Source organism: Spea bombifrons, chromosome 3, assembly GCF_027358695.1.
Source record: "Spea bombifrons isolate aSpeBom1 chromosome 3, aSpeBom1.2.pri, whole genome shotgun sequence".
NCBI classification, from domain to species: Eukaryota; Metazoa; Chordata; class Amphibia; order Anura; family Pelobatidae; genus Spea; species Spea bombifrons.
Window position 1 is genome coordinate 7,886,758 of NC_071089.1, and position 17,065 is coordinate 7,903,822.

Genomic DNA, 17,065 nt, shown 5'->3' on the forward strand with positions numbered 1-17,065 from the left:
TGATGGATTATCCTTCTTGTTCTGTTGAGATCTGTATTTACAATTGAAGTGATGGAATATTAAATCACGGAATATTCACAATTTCAATCGACAAAAAAAATTAAAAACCTTTTAGTGACCTTGGCAGGATCACCCACCATTACTTCAGTATGCTGAAAATGAAACATTTTGAAAAATATTTCAGGATTAAAAAAAGAACATCCAGCAGAATAATCAATGCAAATGATATTTATATACATATTGTAATTTTAGCTTCCACATAAAAAAAAAAAAAAAAAGTATTTATGCCATCTGAAAAATGTTATGCATTCACAGAATGAAGAGTTTATTTAAGTAAACAAGATAACGTGTTATCTTAAAACTCTTCCCCTCCGCAACGTTATCTGTCAGAATCACTTCCGCTATCTTCCTGTTCAGCTCAGAGTTCCGGATCGGCATTGGACTCCCCGTCATCACTGTCCTTATCCCAGTCTTTCATGGACGCCCCCAACATGAAATCATCACGCAATATATTCCATTGGGAAGTATCTTCAGACTTCACTGAAACCTAGAGCGAAAAAAAAAAAATATATAAATGTATACACAAACAAAATAATTCAAATTAAAGGTGCTGTTCCACCTACACCGCTAAATATATAACATTAGAAACATTCCTAGTGCTGTTGAATACCCAAACGCTATCCATAAACAATTTAACCATGTAAAATTCTGTTTATTCACAAGTTTTGCTGTGACATAACATGCGACACAAACCAGACACTGATAGGCTGTTGTCGGACAATGAAAAATATTCAATTAGCTTCTTCTGTGGTCTTTTAAGCGACGAAGAACAGAATAAAATGACAGATGACCCCTGGTTTAAATTTCAGAATCCTTAAGCATGCAATTAGCGTTTTGTCTAAGTGGAACACCAGCTCTAATAAAAGGGCCACGTTATTTTTGTCGTATATAAATTAGGAACACAATAAACACTGAGCAGGTCAAGTTTGTAAAAATCTTTGGCAGGGTACTCTGATGATATCATTTATTAACCCCCAGGTGCCGATTCATTAGAACACTCTTGGCACGTTCCTACAATGGAAATGTGGCTTCAATAAAAATATTTAAAAACAAAATTAATATATATGCAGTATTTTGGGGAAGGGTGAAGCTGATCTTTTTAGATCTGCTTGTCTGACTTGGGGTCTGGGTTAGTCTTACGCCGAGCAATGCGTCTTCTGTGAAGGAAGTCTTTTGTGCTTAGGCAACCAATGTTTTCTTTTGGTAAAAGCATTTGAAAGAGTGTTTGTTATAAAGGAGTCAGCGGATGTGAGTCTATCAGCTGGCTGCAGGTGTGTTGACATACGCCATACGTGGAGCAACAGCACCACCATGTGGCCGTTTTAACGTATTGCAGTAGACGGTCACCTTTTATGTTGAGTTGGGCATATTTTATATACAATTTACAAACACAAATGTATATATATATATATTTCTCTCTGTAGTGCAGTTTTCATGCTGTTGACTATTTGAAGCAGCCACCAGCAGCGGGTAACAGATAACTTATTTTAGTATTTTCACTTGAGGTCCGGTAAGACCCCTTGGAACTCAGTAGAAAACAGTTAAATTAAATAAAATAAAAAAAAAAAGACACCACTATCATATGCATTTTAGGGTTTGTGTCCCTTTAATTAAAACCACTTGTCTGCAGATTAGGAAAAGCGAGCCACAACCATTACGTTAGATCAAAATGGAGCAGTATCTTAGTTTCTATGACGCCACCCGAGTTAATTTGTAGCAAAAAGATGTCCATGGAATGTTCCTGCCGGGAGCTACACATTCGATTTCTTTGCAACGTGACAACTCTTCTGTGGTCGTGTGTGTGTATATATGGTTATAAATAGAAAAAACAACTTAATTCTGATGCCACGACAAAATAAGGAAATAATCCCTGGTAGACCAATTACATAGTCATAGAAAACTGTGGGCTTTAATACTGGTATGTGCAGGAGAGTGTAAACGCTTTAAACCAAAAATCATCTAGACACGGCTATTACTTTAAGTGTGCAGCAATTAAAATATAAGAAGCTCTTTTTTTTTGATCAATATTTTAAAAAAAAAAAAAAAAAGTTAATCAGCCGCCCCCATGAAGACCTGCTTAAAATCTATTCTAAGGTTTAACAATTTTAGTGGTTAAAATGGATTAAGAATGTTTACAAATGTCAAGCACTTAGCGCTTGTCCCAAATAAGAGCCAAGTCTCCGTTGTCATTATTGTCTCCTGCCTTCTAAACAAACACCTGCTAGATCCTAATCTCCGTTCGGCTTCGGCATTGTTCCTCCATCACCAGCTCTCCTGCAATGAGGTCATAGGTGACCCACGTTATGAAAACCCATAGAACCGAGATTAACGATGGATCTTCATCATTTTACAGAGGTCAGCAATCTCAAGCAGATTTTAGTGCTTACCCGTTGCCACAACCTCCTACCCTAAAAAGTTTAAACTTAAAATTAATTTCGCTCGTGGACAAAAACATAAAAAAAAAAGCTTGTAGTCCTTAACAGTACAAGTGTATGGCCTTTACCTAGATGTCCTACAAAAATTTAGGTCGGCATAGGTAAGGCGAGAGTAGAGATGACCAAAGGACGCACAATATCAACTCGCTGCAGTTTATTGTGCTCTATATAACTGGAATATTTAGATTTAAAATGTTCTACTTGATGTATCGGAGAGATGACCAATGACCAAGAGGGAGTCTATTGAGCGAAAATAAACCGAACAACATCCGAGCCGTACAACAGATCTACATCACCGAGACATGAAAATGAGGATCAAATAGAATGACAACGATTCCATCATACGAAGAGAGATTCGTTTGGAAGCATTCCCATCTCTGCGTGGAACTCCTGAAAGTTGCACAATTGCACGTTAATGATGTTTTCTAAAGTTAAAAATGCAAAAAATACTTTATTGCCAGGAAATGGTAGAAATGCGAGCGGGGATATGGCCTGGGGGCAACAGAAATCAAACGATCCGTGACATGCTGGAACATGGCCAACGCTGGCACCACGGGCAATGGAAGTATGTATGTGTATCAGTGTGCAATGATTTGGAACATATGTTTGCGAGTCCCTGTGTCTTAGATGGGGGGGGTTGATTTCTTTTGGATGGTTTTGAGCAATTACATTGTCGACGCTGTGAGATACCACTCATAAAAATAACAGCGCAGGGGACTTACTGCCCGCTTTATTCACGGATCGCGACACCGCCAATTAATCCTAAAGACCAAATAGATACGTCTATACCGATATTTGCCAGGTCTATACGCTTAAAACAGACCACACAACAAAATGAAGCTCGCATCATGTTTGTTTAGCTGTGTCAATGCGATCAAAAAGGGAGGCAAAGGGGATATTACTTACGGGTTACACGTACAGGTACCGTTTAAACAAGCGAGATCATTAACGCAATCCTATCTATTCAGCCATCAATTCACGCGGATCCTTTGTTTACGTGGAATGCCAAGGATCTTCACACACCAACAGCCAACAATGGAACCACTTGGAGTTACTGAAGCTTTGGTTAAAAAGAGCCCAGACCACCCACCACAAGCTCTTAAAGACCCCCCCATTAGTCCCCCCTCTTCAGTTAATGAACGCTAGCGAAAGAATGCTTCAGCCCAGGAACAATGGCCAACGTGACGGTTACCGCTATATTTCTAAACCTTTACGTTTAAGATTTTGAATACATGTTTGCTGTCGCCTTATTAAAAAGTATTGCATTTGAGTGTTAGCTTTGTTATTAAACACACCATGGGGGGGGGGGAATTCCATGGAATGTATCTCTTGCTTCTTGTGAACTATTAGACTTAAATAAAACTTAACCTGTGGCCATTAAATAAAAAAAAAAAAAAAAAAAAACTTATTCCAGAAAAACAAATCTTACATGAAAAATGATTTTGTTCAATAATTAAAGAGAGAGAAGACCTGCCCCAGGAAGCGATCGGATGGTAAGCACTACTGTTCTAATGTTTGGGGTCACTTAGTAATGTCATCTTTTGAAAGAAAAGCAGATTTTGTCCATTAAAATAACATGAAATGAGTCAGAAATCCAGCACAGACGAGGTTAATGTTGTAAATGACTATTGTAGCTGAAAACGGCTGATTTTTAATGGAATCTCTTCATAGGCGTACAGAGGCCCTTTATCACTCCCATCACTCCTGTGTTCCAATGGCCCTTTATCACTCCCATCACTCCTGTGTTCCAATGGCCCTTTATCACTCCCATCACTCCTGTGTTCCAATGGCCCTTTATCACTCCCATCACTCCTGTGTTCCAATGGCCCTTTATCACTCCCATCACTCCTGTGTTCCAATGGCACGTTGTGTTCGCTGATCCAAGTTTAAGTTTAAAAGGCTAATTTTTCAAAAACCCTTTTACAATTATATATTACAGCTAGAACACCGACGGGCTTCTACAGCTGTTGGTATAGTCTTACCTTGTGTTATTTTTGTGTTGAGGAAAGAATAAAGGGGTTAAATTGCTTAATTACCAGGTGGAAAATAATTTAAAATATACAGCGGACTAAGCGCACAGGAGTACATGCAAAAATATGACTTATGTGCCAATCGTGACGCAATCGTTCTATTATTGTAAGCTACGAGATGAGAAGGCGTTACTTGGAAAACCCGCTAGAACCGCGATGTCAATCAAACCTCACTTATACTAGGAATTTATATTTTGTAAATGAAACAGGATTGAGGTGCTGGATTTACTCGCCACCTGGAGGGTATTTGAGAGGCGCGGATGTTGGACCCTACAGACACAGAAGGGAAGGGGTTATGTTGCACCTGTAGAAGAACGGAGGGTGGCAGGTGATAAGAAACTGCCCCCCGTTACAGGGCTGCCAAATTAACCCCATTCTGCATGCGCTTACAGCCCCCCTAGGAGGGAGAAGCGAGGCTCATGGGATTAGCACCACGTTATGCTCAAAAGCAGCTGCTTGTTACAGAAGGGCTGGAGCATAACCAGTACTGGGTGAAAAATGAATCAATGTCACACATCAGAATCTTCAGCGCTTCGGTCATAGCGGAACCATAATCCGAACAGAGAGACCCCAACTCTACTGAGAGGGTGGCAGATATATGGAACAGCCTCCCAGCAAGAGAGGTTAGGGCTAAAACATTGAGGGAATTTAAATGTGTGGGATTGGCACATGGCCCCTGAGTTTAAGCCGAGAAGGAAGGACCGATTAAAGTTTTTACATCAGAAATAGACAGTCATACTAGATGGGCCGAACGCTTCTATGCATTCTGTAATCTCAGGGGAGAGATGATTAAGGTGGGGGGTCCAGCAAAGTTCCAACAGTTACATTCACGGGAACTCAATTTATTTCGTCACCCTGAGGAACATTTGGGTCTAAAAGAGTTCATTGGGAATTAATGATTGACAATGTGTTGGATACACCCGTCCATATAAAAACCAAACACATGGAACATTCCCTATAATACATCACAGAACAGAGTATTCCGAGAAAAAGCGAGCGTGCATGGGCTTGGTAATAAGATAGAATTTCGGGTTATAGCCACTCGCTAGCTGTAAACGCAAAATGGGTTTTGGATAACCAACCAAAATAGTAAATCATTTGTGTTCCAGCAACAACTGTCGGCATCTCACATCTCAACACTACACGAGGTCTGGAGTTAAATGCCCATGAGAAAAATATCAGCATCAGAAATTATTTTATATAAAGTGTGTGTGTGTGTGTGTGTGTGTGTGTGTGTGTGTGTGTGTGTGTGTGTGTGTGTGTGTGTGTGTGTGTATGTATGTATATATATATATATATATATATATATATATATATATATATATATATATATATATATAATAAAACCGCTCCGATAAATGAAAGTCTATGGAGGGACAGACTTCATTAGCATGGCCATAAAGTATCAGCTCAATGTGGTGTGTGAGCCGGTAGTTACCCAAGACATCACATGACTGACAAAAATGGCGGCCTCCAGTTTTGCAGATAAAAGCATCTTACTGGAGCAAAACGAGATACAACCAAGTACCTGTCAATGTCGACCGATATTACAGTATTACAGCATCGGGGGCAATGCTCGATAAGCAATTATGTTTCCCATGTGACTTCTACTATACAGTGTTCATACAAACGAGACTCTCTGTATTTCTCTGGAGCTCTAAAGAACACAAAACGCATAAGAAATACAAAGACATTTCCTATTTTGGGCAATTCTTATCTAGAACATGGTTGCTGCGTCCTAAATCCTCAGGACATCTTGTTCAGTAGGCCACTAAGCATAAAACCAATAGCGCATTATTCAATTATAATTATTATAAGCCCATAATACTAAACACATGCCAAGACTAGAAATGGACCGTTCAGTGCGGCTCCTCATGGTGTAACGGTGCAGACGTATTAACCATCTAAGTGCGTGTGATCAGCTGAAAGACTTCTTAGTCCCACAGGATGAAGAACAAATGAAACACTTTTTACCCAAAAGGCTGGAATTAAGTAAAGTCCCCAGAAATAAAAAGACCCCCAAAAAAAGTAAAAAAATAAAAAATCCAGTAGGTTGAACAAGGATAAAGCAGTACCTTGATAAACAGTTCCTGAGATATGAAAGACTAGGTCGTGGGCTTCGTTCCAAAATATAATTAATTCCATCTGGGCATGCAAAGCCTTCTACATTTCATTTGGGAAGAGGCTGGAGGAGTATATAAAGAATATATTCATCACAGTGAAAGGTGTAGGGTATAATATATATATATATATATATATATATATATATATATATATATATATATATATATATATATATATATATATATATATATATATATATATATATATATATATCTATATATCTATATCACAAACATGGGATCTAGGATGTGTACGATATGACAATAGATAATGAGTTCTGCCATAAAGCGACGTTATTTAATGGCACGTTTGGGTAAATCCCAGGACTTTTAGATTAATGTTGTTCTGTTGGTTAGTAGTACCTTTCATCGGAAAGCTCTTCTACTTATTGCTTAGCTGTAAGGTGGAGGAACTTTACAGAAAGAGTGCAGGAAGAGAAAAAAAGGCAGCAGAGGAGAGGATACGTTGTTTTGAAGATGAACGGGGGTGGTCTGTTTCCTTTGAAGCTACGCCAGGCAGTGCCGAGTACGGTAGGGTTTCCTTTCACTTGTAATATTGAGTTTTTGTTGTTCTTTCGCCTCATATGTAGGGCATTAAAGCCATCATTAGGAAATCGATGAAATGAAAAAAATACTACTTTGTCACTTCCTCAAAGTATTCGCATCCTGTATTAAGATTATGAAGGACCAATGTTAACTCGATTCCCCTACAGGAAGAGTAAAAGAACCTCATACGTTTAATTGGGCGACATGAAACATTTCAACGTATGGTTTACTGAACAAACCCCATTGAGCCCCGCGGAAAAGGATAATGTACACGGAGGCTGATTTTCAGGTTGGGGAGGGTTATCCATCTCTGGCCTCTTCAGTCAGAAACTTTGCCACATCTTGTGAAATAAGATTACCAATCAACTTCTCTGTTGGATCTCCGACACCCCAGAAGAGCAAAGGAAAGTTTTACTAGTTAAGGGATGGACGCATATTCACAGCACAATAAGTGGAAGGACATGGAACATCCTTAGAACAAAAAAAAAACCAATAGAATGCATCTTAAATCAGTCAAGAAAGTCAACCCATGTTCTATGGACTTCTCTCATATTACCCAAAGACTATCCTATAGACTTGTCAACTCAAGAACACAGTATGTTATATCTTTATAACCTAGAACACAACGAGAATTCAACTGAAGACAGCCATCGATGAGACAAACCTATTTAGCTATCCTGCTGTTGTGGTACAAACACTCGCATAACGATCTCAACAGAATAATCCATCGCCTACCCTTAGTCTAAAACAAGTAGTGAAAGACATAAGATGACCAAAAAAACCTCAAAACTTATACCAATTTCATGTATAAACGCAAAAAAAAAGAAAAAAAAAAAAGGATTGCCTTCAAACTAATTTTATCCAAAGAAAGTGGAGACCATAAAAGTGAGAAGTTAATGAAACCAAAATAAAGAACCTGGAAAGTTTCCCATAACCAACTTTGAGGTGGACAGCTTCAATTAAAAAGGCGCGGTGTGAGTAAAGCGATAAAAAATAAATGCTCCTCCAGATTGAACAAAAAAGCAGAATGATAAGCCAGATTTTCAATGGGAGTTCTTTCCTGACACCGATTGGCTGCTTCAAGCAGGGGTTAAAATAATTTCATTGTTTGTTTATGGGGCTCCCTGGGACACTAGAGCGCCCCCCTTAGTTTTCCTCCACCGATCAGACAACATTTTCTCGCAGCAGGCGCAGCGGAAGAAAGCGTACAATTGCTGCATAATGTTAATATTCTTCGGCCTTTTCTCACTTACAGCTTTAGGTTTTTTTAAATACCATGGCTGCCACGTGCGAGAGGATGTTTACACTCCAAATGAGGTTAAATTTGGGAAAATAGGACATTTGTCCACAAAAAGCATTATAATCCTTAGCAACAACAACTGTTTGCAGAAGGAAATGCTGCTGGAAATAACAACCAAAAATAGAACCCCCCAAAAAAATGGAAAACTCTACATTCAAACGGAAAAGAATGTTTTCTGTTACAAAGTAAACAAATTCGGTTCGTATTGACGGCCCTCATTGGAAACAGTTTCTATGATGGGATTTTTTTTTTAATTATATTAAGAGTGCTAGACATTTAATGCTTAAAGATAAATATTTGAGTAACAGTAATCCAAGAGACCAAACATTTCTGGATGCTGTGACCCCCGGTATATGTTAAAATATGCAGCTTTAGTGAATTTGGGGTTGACCTAAAATTGTGGACCAGTTCTTCAAAGCGTGTGTGTATATAATATATATATACACACATATATATAATTATTTCTTCTTTTTTTTCTTAATTAAAAATTCTTGCATTTTTCTTTATTTATTTGTAACTATTGTGAATCCATTTAAAAGCCACCAAAACTGTCCACGTGACAGTCCTATGCAGCACCCAATCGCTGGAGAATTCAACAGCCAAGGCACCCCCAAACCAGTGACCCCCAGCTCTTAATCCCATATCCCCGAGGGCCACACAGGAATTACACAGCTAGGACACCAATACAAACAGATTTTAGTAAATTAAAGCTTTTTTTAAAATAAAATAAAAAAAAAAAAAAAAAACATTTGCTTGATAGCAGAGCCTTAGATGTGTACCACCTAGTTAGGTCACGATATTCGCAATGGAAACAAACTGGCAAGTCATCAGATCTTATTTTTCTTTTAAGCCACATTAAACGGAACGGCCTCTCCAAAATCGCACAGTAGGCAAGGTATTTTTTGCTGCCCTCCCCTTTAAATTGACTTGGCACCAAGCGGCCACACAAATGACCTAATGTTTCTAATAATGAACCCGTTTACATATTCTCTGCGTTCCATTTGAACTCCCGTAAATCTGTGCCTAGGTTTGCCCCTGGAAAACGCGCATGTGGTTTATATTCTGTAACATAAGAGATTTGGAAAATCAATGCTCGCCTCTTCGTGCTGCAGGAACACTTAAGAGTAATGCCTCCGGTGTTTGAGTCGGCACTTTGATGTTCGGGACCGCGGGTGGAACAGCTCACTCGCTCCACATCTACCTCTATGAGGTTTTTTTGGGGAGGAGGTCAGGGGAGGTTGCTTCTGAGCGCTTTTTTTTGTATGCCAGCAAAGAAGTGCTTGATCCTATTATTACGGCATAAACATATCGTCATATGGTTTTTGTTTGTGCGTATTCAGGGCATGCTAAATCTCACTACATGCTTCAACGTTTCTTAATATATGGTAACAGTTATGCTTCCAATTAAAGGTTTAATATGATAAACTTGATTTAGATGTGTAATCAAAATCCGACAGGGAAACTGATATATATATATATATATATATATACATACATACATACATATACACACACAACTATATTAGGTTTTTTGGTTTTGAAGGTAAAGCCTTTCTATAGCCTTTTGAGCTAACAGACAACTTTCTTCATTCCCTTCAGTCCCCTATGCACGTACCGGTACGTCCAAACAGCGCGACTTCTATTACAGATAGAAGACCAATGCTTGGGTATTGGGGTTGATGCATGGAGCAGGTAGCTGCTTGGTACCATAGCAACAGGTGAAAAGAAAAAAAGATGAGTCTCCATGCCGGCAGCTGATCTAATGTTGGATAGATTGGCCAGTATGCATGAAAAACTGTCAGGTACCTGATAAAAAGGGGCCTTTTAGGTAAAATATTTACTTTTTGCCACTTTTAAAACTTAGCTTTGTTTGTGTACCTAACAAAACCAGGCGGGTCTAAGGGTTGCCAATTAGCCGTACCTTTCTGGCCGCTCGCTTCTCGTTGCTATTATCCGCTTTACTTTCTTTTCCTCGGAGAACATCGATGAAGTCCTTCTTGGAGACGGAGGACATAAGCTTGCTACGTTTTCTTTCCGATCCTCCGACATCTTTTATTTTCTCGTTGATGTTACCCTGATGAGTTCGCACGGCGTTAAATAACTGGACAACGCCTCTGAGGGAGGGAGAAACCCAACCGAGAAATAAATGGAGAGTACAAAGCTCTTCCAGGAACGTAGTAATCCCTTGACACAATTATCTCACAAATTGATATTTAAGCATAAATAATTTCAAAATAAAAATAAACCAGCTGAAATAATGTAAATTATGCCATATAACAGAGTAATTTCTCTAAAATAGCATCAAATTTTAACGGTGAGCCAATACGGTATATTAGGATACAAAAAATGGGCTTAAAAATTCAGAATTTACAAAAAAGCATTAAAAAGGCAATTGGACAATTTCTTTTCCACGGATCAATGTTCTAACCCTTTCTAGGTGTGGATGAGTCTACAACGCTACCCAGAGTCCCGTAAACCAGGCCAGGGAGCTTCTCAAACCACGAAGACGTTGATGGAGGTTTCAAATCATATTTCCAAGAAAAGCACATTAAGCATTCTATTAATTTTGTCGTCACATCGAAACCTTCGCTTCAACTCCTACCTCGTATGGGACATAAATCATTTGGCTCCTTCTTGTCCGACCCGAAAAGGTCTCTTATTAGAAACAGACTATGGATCGCGCGCAATATGACTTTAAAGGAAAAAAAAAAATAGAATATATATATTTTTACCTTGTGGCAATTCTCTGCAGATTTCTCTCCACTTCTTTGTCTTTGACCACATCTGGCTTCACTCTGCACATCATTTCCCATTGGCGTTTTTTATCAAGCTGCGCAAGAAATGTTACATGAGGGAACATAAAGTGTCGGAAAAGCGTGACATACGAGGATACAGTAAGCTTTAAAATACAGCAATAAATAACTTGGATCCTATTATCCGCCGCCTAAATACGATATGCTCTGAATGGCGGTCAAAGTCGCATAAATACACATTTTCAGGTATGCCCGACATGGCCGTGGCAGACTCATCGACACTTTGCCCCCTTATGTAGGGGTTGAGGTCTATAAAACACATTTTAAAAGAAAATGTAATAAATAATAAAAAAAAAAGATAAAATGATCCTGTAAGAATATGCAGATCACTTTCTTATGGCGGTTAACATTATTGGTGTAAAAGAACAAATAATGAATCTTTAATGAATACACAAGACTAAAAGAAAACAATATATAAAATTTAAAAAAAATAAGAAATTTCTACAGCATTTTATTATAAAGTAGGGTGACCAAGTGAGTTGAACAATTCATTATCTAGGTTTGCTGCAATAAAAGCACATTTATTGCCTTAAACTCTTCTTCTGTATTACTGACGGGCGGTATTTTGGTGAAGGACGCGAGGCATCCTCAACAAAGGACTGGACAGCTGTCCTCTTCACGAAGGTTAGGAATCTACACCGATGAGTTTCTGCAGCTTCACATATTAACTTATTCTCTGAGAATTCTTCGTCCCACCAGCAGCAGAACGTATGAAGTCATGTCCCCCCTCGCAGCTCTACAGCAAAATGTTTTCTTTTTAGGAAAAAATTACCTGCTTCATTAAAGAGCTTGTTTTTTAATAGTTTTCGGCTCATGGAAAGGTTATTATACAGCTGCGCGGCATAAAACCACTCTTTCATGGGCTCTACCTTTATAATGCTTGTTATGAATTTATGACCAAGTGTTGGCTTCTCATCAAAAAATTACTACATTCTCACTGTTGACTTCACAATTACACACATTTGATTTTCAGCCTTAACGAAGACATTCTCCTCGTTTTATTTTTTAACACAGGGTCTATAAAGAAAATGAGGCCTGTGTAGCATTTACTGGTCAATTACCGGTTGGAATAAATCACTGGTAAATAAATGAAAAAGTAAATTATCATCACACCAGTTTTTACAGAAAATAGAACTCTTTTCAACCATTTTTTTTTTTTTTTTAATACTGCCCAATGGTTTATCCATAGAACCTCCTTGATAAAGGTTCTTATGTTTGTGTACACCAGTGGCAAAGCCTCGTACCTCGGCCAGTTTTTAGTTTATGTCAAAGTAATGAATTCTTTACGATAACCATCGCATCGCCGGCTTAGATGACTCCTTTGAAATTGTCCACCGCCCCATGGTTTAATTAAAATAAGCCGCCGGCTGTCAGTATAACCCACCTGTTTCTTTTTTTCTAGCTTCTCCTGTTTTTCCTTTTCTTTCTCCTTCTCCAGGGCCTTGCTTTTGACCAGGATGGTGCCCGACTTCTTAGCCAATATAGGCCTGTTGAGAATTTTGGCCATGGCGTCTGCCCAACCTTTGTTGGGGTCGGCATCGGTCGTTGCTTCATCTGCGTCCTTTGTATCCTCGACCTCATCGTCGGACTCCGCATTGTCGTTGTCAGAGAAGGAGTCTTCTTCGATATCGGAACTTCCTTCTGATATTCAGAAAGAAAAGGTGGAGGTTAATGGATGTACACACTCAGAAAGCAGAAGCCAAGAAAGTAACATTAATGAAAGGGATTAATGATGCAGCCATTTGGCTTCACCGATCCCTGGGAAAAAAGTATATTCAAGTCAATCATCCCTCCAGCACACTAGCTGCTGACTCAGGAAGCACATGAGTTTAGACATAAAAAAGGATAAGATAGCCCCAATTGTAACAGTGCCCCCCATAGGACACTATATTGTTGCATTGATTATATAGGCTGAAAACAAATGCACTAGCATACTAATTAAGATGACCTTAGATTGTAGCACAGCAACTACTAAATGACCATGTCGATTGGGCGATAAGATCCCCATTACCAACTATGACTCAAAATCTCTTCTGATACATAAAGATAGACTAACTTTCTTCACAATTATGTTCCAGAATGTAATCTTTTGGCTGAATACATTAACTAGGAAACTATATACAGAATATTAAATATGGAAACAAAAAAAAAAACACCTTAAGGGGGAAACCATTCTAAAACTGCTACAGATGTTCCCTACAATCTTAGAGGAATCCGAATATACAATAATATGACTTTTTACACTCAGTTTAATCTTACAAAAAAAACCCAAAAAAACAAAACACACATTCTGACTACCACTAGATAGATTCTCCCCCCCCCCCATAAAGTCCTGTAACAAAAAGTAAACCTTTGAGTGCTTACTTGCACTCAGGAGATGGTTAACTGACAGGGCAGCTTAATAGGAAAATAGAAGTTCTAGACTGCCATCTAGTGGCAGAACAAGGCATAGTTTGTAGTGTGCATGATATATAGATATATATTTTAGAACAGGGACAAAGTTTGACAGCAGATGAGAACCATTCAGTCTTATTTTTCTTGATACAAAAACTCAAATTCTAATCAGATCTTGGTATTGTCTTAGATAACACCCATACACGTTAAGGTTCCCTCACTGTATTAGCCTCTACTACTTCTGCTGGGAGACTGTCCACTTACATTAGATCTAAGCCTTGACTATGGTGATAAGATAACTTTTTATGGTTTGCTGGTATTGATGTTAAACAACGGCATTGGCTGGAACATTTCCTCAATCAATACTTTACACCAGCACTGACATTTACAACTCCCAACACTGCGTCTATTAAAAGGTGTACGTACCACGAACAGTTAAAGGAAAAAACACTTTGCATAATAACGAAATGGAACAATGTAATAGGGGACGTAGGATATATCTAAGAGCCTGCATTTAATATCGTGAACGCACCCACTTATTTAATCAAATACAGATTTACAGAACTGTAAGAATATGGATATCCTCACAAAACACACAGATGGGACAAAAAAAAAAACCTTTCCTGCGGAGAGGCAGAGGGAAACGGTTACCTGGCATTACAGATAGGGTTTTCAAATGCTGCGCATGTTCTGTTTTAATGCAGAACAGTTCTCTGCCTGGGTCCACTTTGCGCTCAGCCGCCCTGCGTGTGAAGTACTAGGTGGTCCCAAGACAGGGAAAGCATTAACCGAAAATGTTTTCGGCAGAGCTGACCGAATGCTTATCTCATTACACAGGCTTAAAGGGGCTGTTAAAGAGCCCTGACAGCCCCCCGTAAAGACTAAAGCATATTATAGTTCCGCAGCTGCCCTCCTCCTCTCCGAAAATTGCGGTTACCGACTGGCTGCTCGGAGCAGCTCATCGACGGCAGGGAAGCGCTCCTGTTGCGATTAATGAGACTGCTTTCCGCACATGCCATAGGCCCCATCTGCGGAACCCGCTAAGCCAGATCTAGAGCAGACTGGTGGTAAGTACATCACACGCAAGTAGATGTGCTCGGCAGAGGTAAACGCATACGGGAGGAACCTGCGGAACCCCCTTAGGCATTTGCAAGCAGGACACCAAGGGACCACTCAGCTTTCATGCATTAAAGCGCATATGATGGCCAGGATGCCTGTTTAACAAATAGTCCATATATTTTAATACACATTTAAACAGCTCTATAACTGTCTTAGCAAGTAGTAGATGTATGTATTAACCCTGTCAGTACTTGGAGTGGGCAATGGAACCGAGCCTGGAATGGAACATACATCGAAGATTGGATCCAGTGAGGAGTTAAAAGAACACTTCGGCCCAATTGTCAAGTAAAATGCATACTTGAGTTAATTCTGCACAGACTTTAATGCATTTTGCTGCATGTCTTAAGATAATGCAGCCACTAACTGACATTCCTGTCTCATCTTCCCTCTGGCTGACTCCTGAAAGCAGAAGGCTTCTTGTGCAAATAAAACCCTCACCGCCAATCATGCCAGCTGAACAAATGGGATTTTTTTTTTAATAATATATATATATATTTTTTTTACCAAGCATATTTTGCAATGAGCCAGACCACAACATCACTCAGAACTAACGTCACGCATGAAACAACAGCACTCCCTATACCTACACACGTCCGGATGTTTGCAGATACAAAGTGCTACAGGGGGTGCATTAGTGAAGGGTTAAAAAAAACGCTTCCCAGATTAACTAGATCGGGCACAACTCCCTTAAAGACACTTAGCCACGGCCGTCCATTCATATATATATATAAGATATTAGGATAAGCGTGTATTCCCTCTGATACCATTATGGTGCATACATCTCAGACGGACGTATATGCAGATAAACACGGTTACAGTATCTGCAGGAAAGGGACTGAAAACGGGAGGAACGGGCATAATTAAGGCACTCCGCAAAAATTAAAGGTTTGGGGAGGTAAACTACACAATCACTAGTTAACAGCTACGTAGCCAAGCTACCGCGGTTATTTATCGTTATATATATATAGCACCATCATACTCCACAGCGCCGTACAACCTCTCAGCGTACACAGAATTTATATACTCAACACTCATACTTCAAGAAGCCAGAAATAAATAGAAGAGCATGATAAGGACAAAAGCACAAAAATGTACAGCACTCCATGTCGGCATCGCAAATGACCAAAGCATGACTCCTTGGCTTTAGGGGGTCCGGTTAAAGGGACGGCTAGGGAGACTGTATGGGACTGTTGGCAGCTATGCACCATGCTATACATCTTATACACACTCGCACTGAGACTTTTAAGGCTGCCTCACACCACAAACACTCCAACGCTCAGGACATCAGTGTAAGAGGTAGGGTCACATCTGGGTACCAAAGAACACACTATGGCCGCTGCGCCCTGTTATAACACACACACACACACACCATGCTACACAAAAACACATTTCAAACCCCCAGAGGAGATTTCACAGGATAAATATTACCAAATTTGATTTATAAACAATTTTCTGATTTTACTAAACACGATGTGACTTGTATTACTATAAATAATTGCGATATCCTAATAATCAGTCCGAGCCCCTAGAAGAGAGGGACGCAAGGGGAGGAAAAAGGGTGCACAGGTTTTGGGTTTCAAGGCGGGACTGCCCCTCCCGAAAAGGTAGGCACTATAAAATCAGATTAAAATCACATCCTAGGCTTTACACCGAAGTTGGATCTCCCCTGTCACGTGACATTTACACAGGGGCCGGCTGGACACATACACAGCAGAAAGCCGGAACCCAACAGCGTAAAGCAGCTTAATAAATTCACTGCAAACCGCCCAGAGTCTCCCATCTTTCCAGCCGTGAGACAGGCTGCTCAACCAGCGAGCACACTACACGTCTTACCCGCAGATTCAAACTGCTCGACGGCTGAAACCACTTCCATAGCTCCCACAGCGGTAACACGTGCGTGCAACTACTTCCGGTTTGGGCGGCACACTGAACTACTTCCGCACCGGATAGGTCGTGAGCCGTCAGCAGCCAATGAAGCTGACTGACTTTTCAGCGATCGCCATCTTGTGGTTGGCACGCTGTCTGCTTAAGCCCGACAAGGCAGTGGCGTGTTTTTTTATTCATAGCTGCCAAATTTCCTGAAGTGGGACATGGTTTTGGTCTCCTGTGCAATTTTCCTGTAATTTAATCCCATTTGTGTTTTAAACAGCTATGTTACGTTTACTAAATAGGCACATCATAAAATTACTGCCCATGTACCTATTTCCGAAGGACTGTAACTGGCCATAAAAAGTTTTCTTGTTGT

General features: G+C 39.7%; 1 protein-coding gene across 1 annotated transcript; it reads right to left on the reverse strand.

The window, feature by feature from the left end:
* Positions 1 to 301: 301 nt before the first annotated feature.
* Positions 302 to 16,746, reverse strand: RRP15 (ribosomal RNA processing 15 homolog). Its single transcript, XM_053459596.1, has 5 exons — positions 16,654 to 16,746; positions 12,692 to 12,948; positions 11,227 to 11,324; positions 10,416 to 10,608; positions 302 to 547 (listed from the first exon to the last, which is right to left on the reverse strand). Exons 1-5 carry the CDS (start codon positions 16,691 to 16,693, stop codon positions 419 to 421), a joined length of 717 nt encoding a protein of 238 aa, XP_053315571.1. The 5' UTR covers positions 16,694 to 16,746; the 3' UTR covers positions 302 to 418.
* Between the last annotated feature and the right edge of the window lie 319 nt (positions 16,747 to 17,065).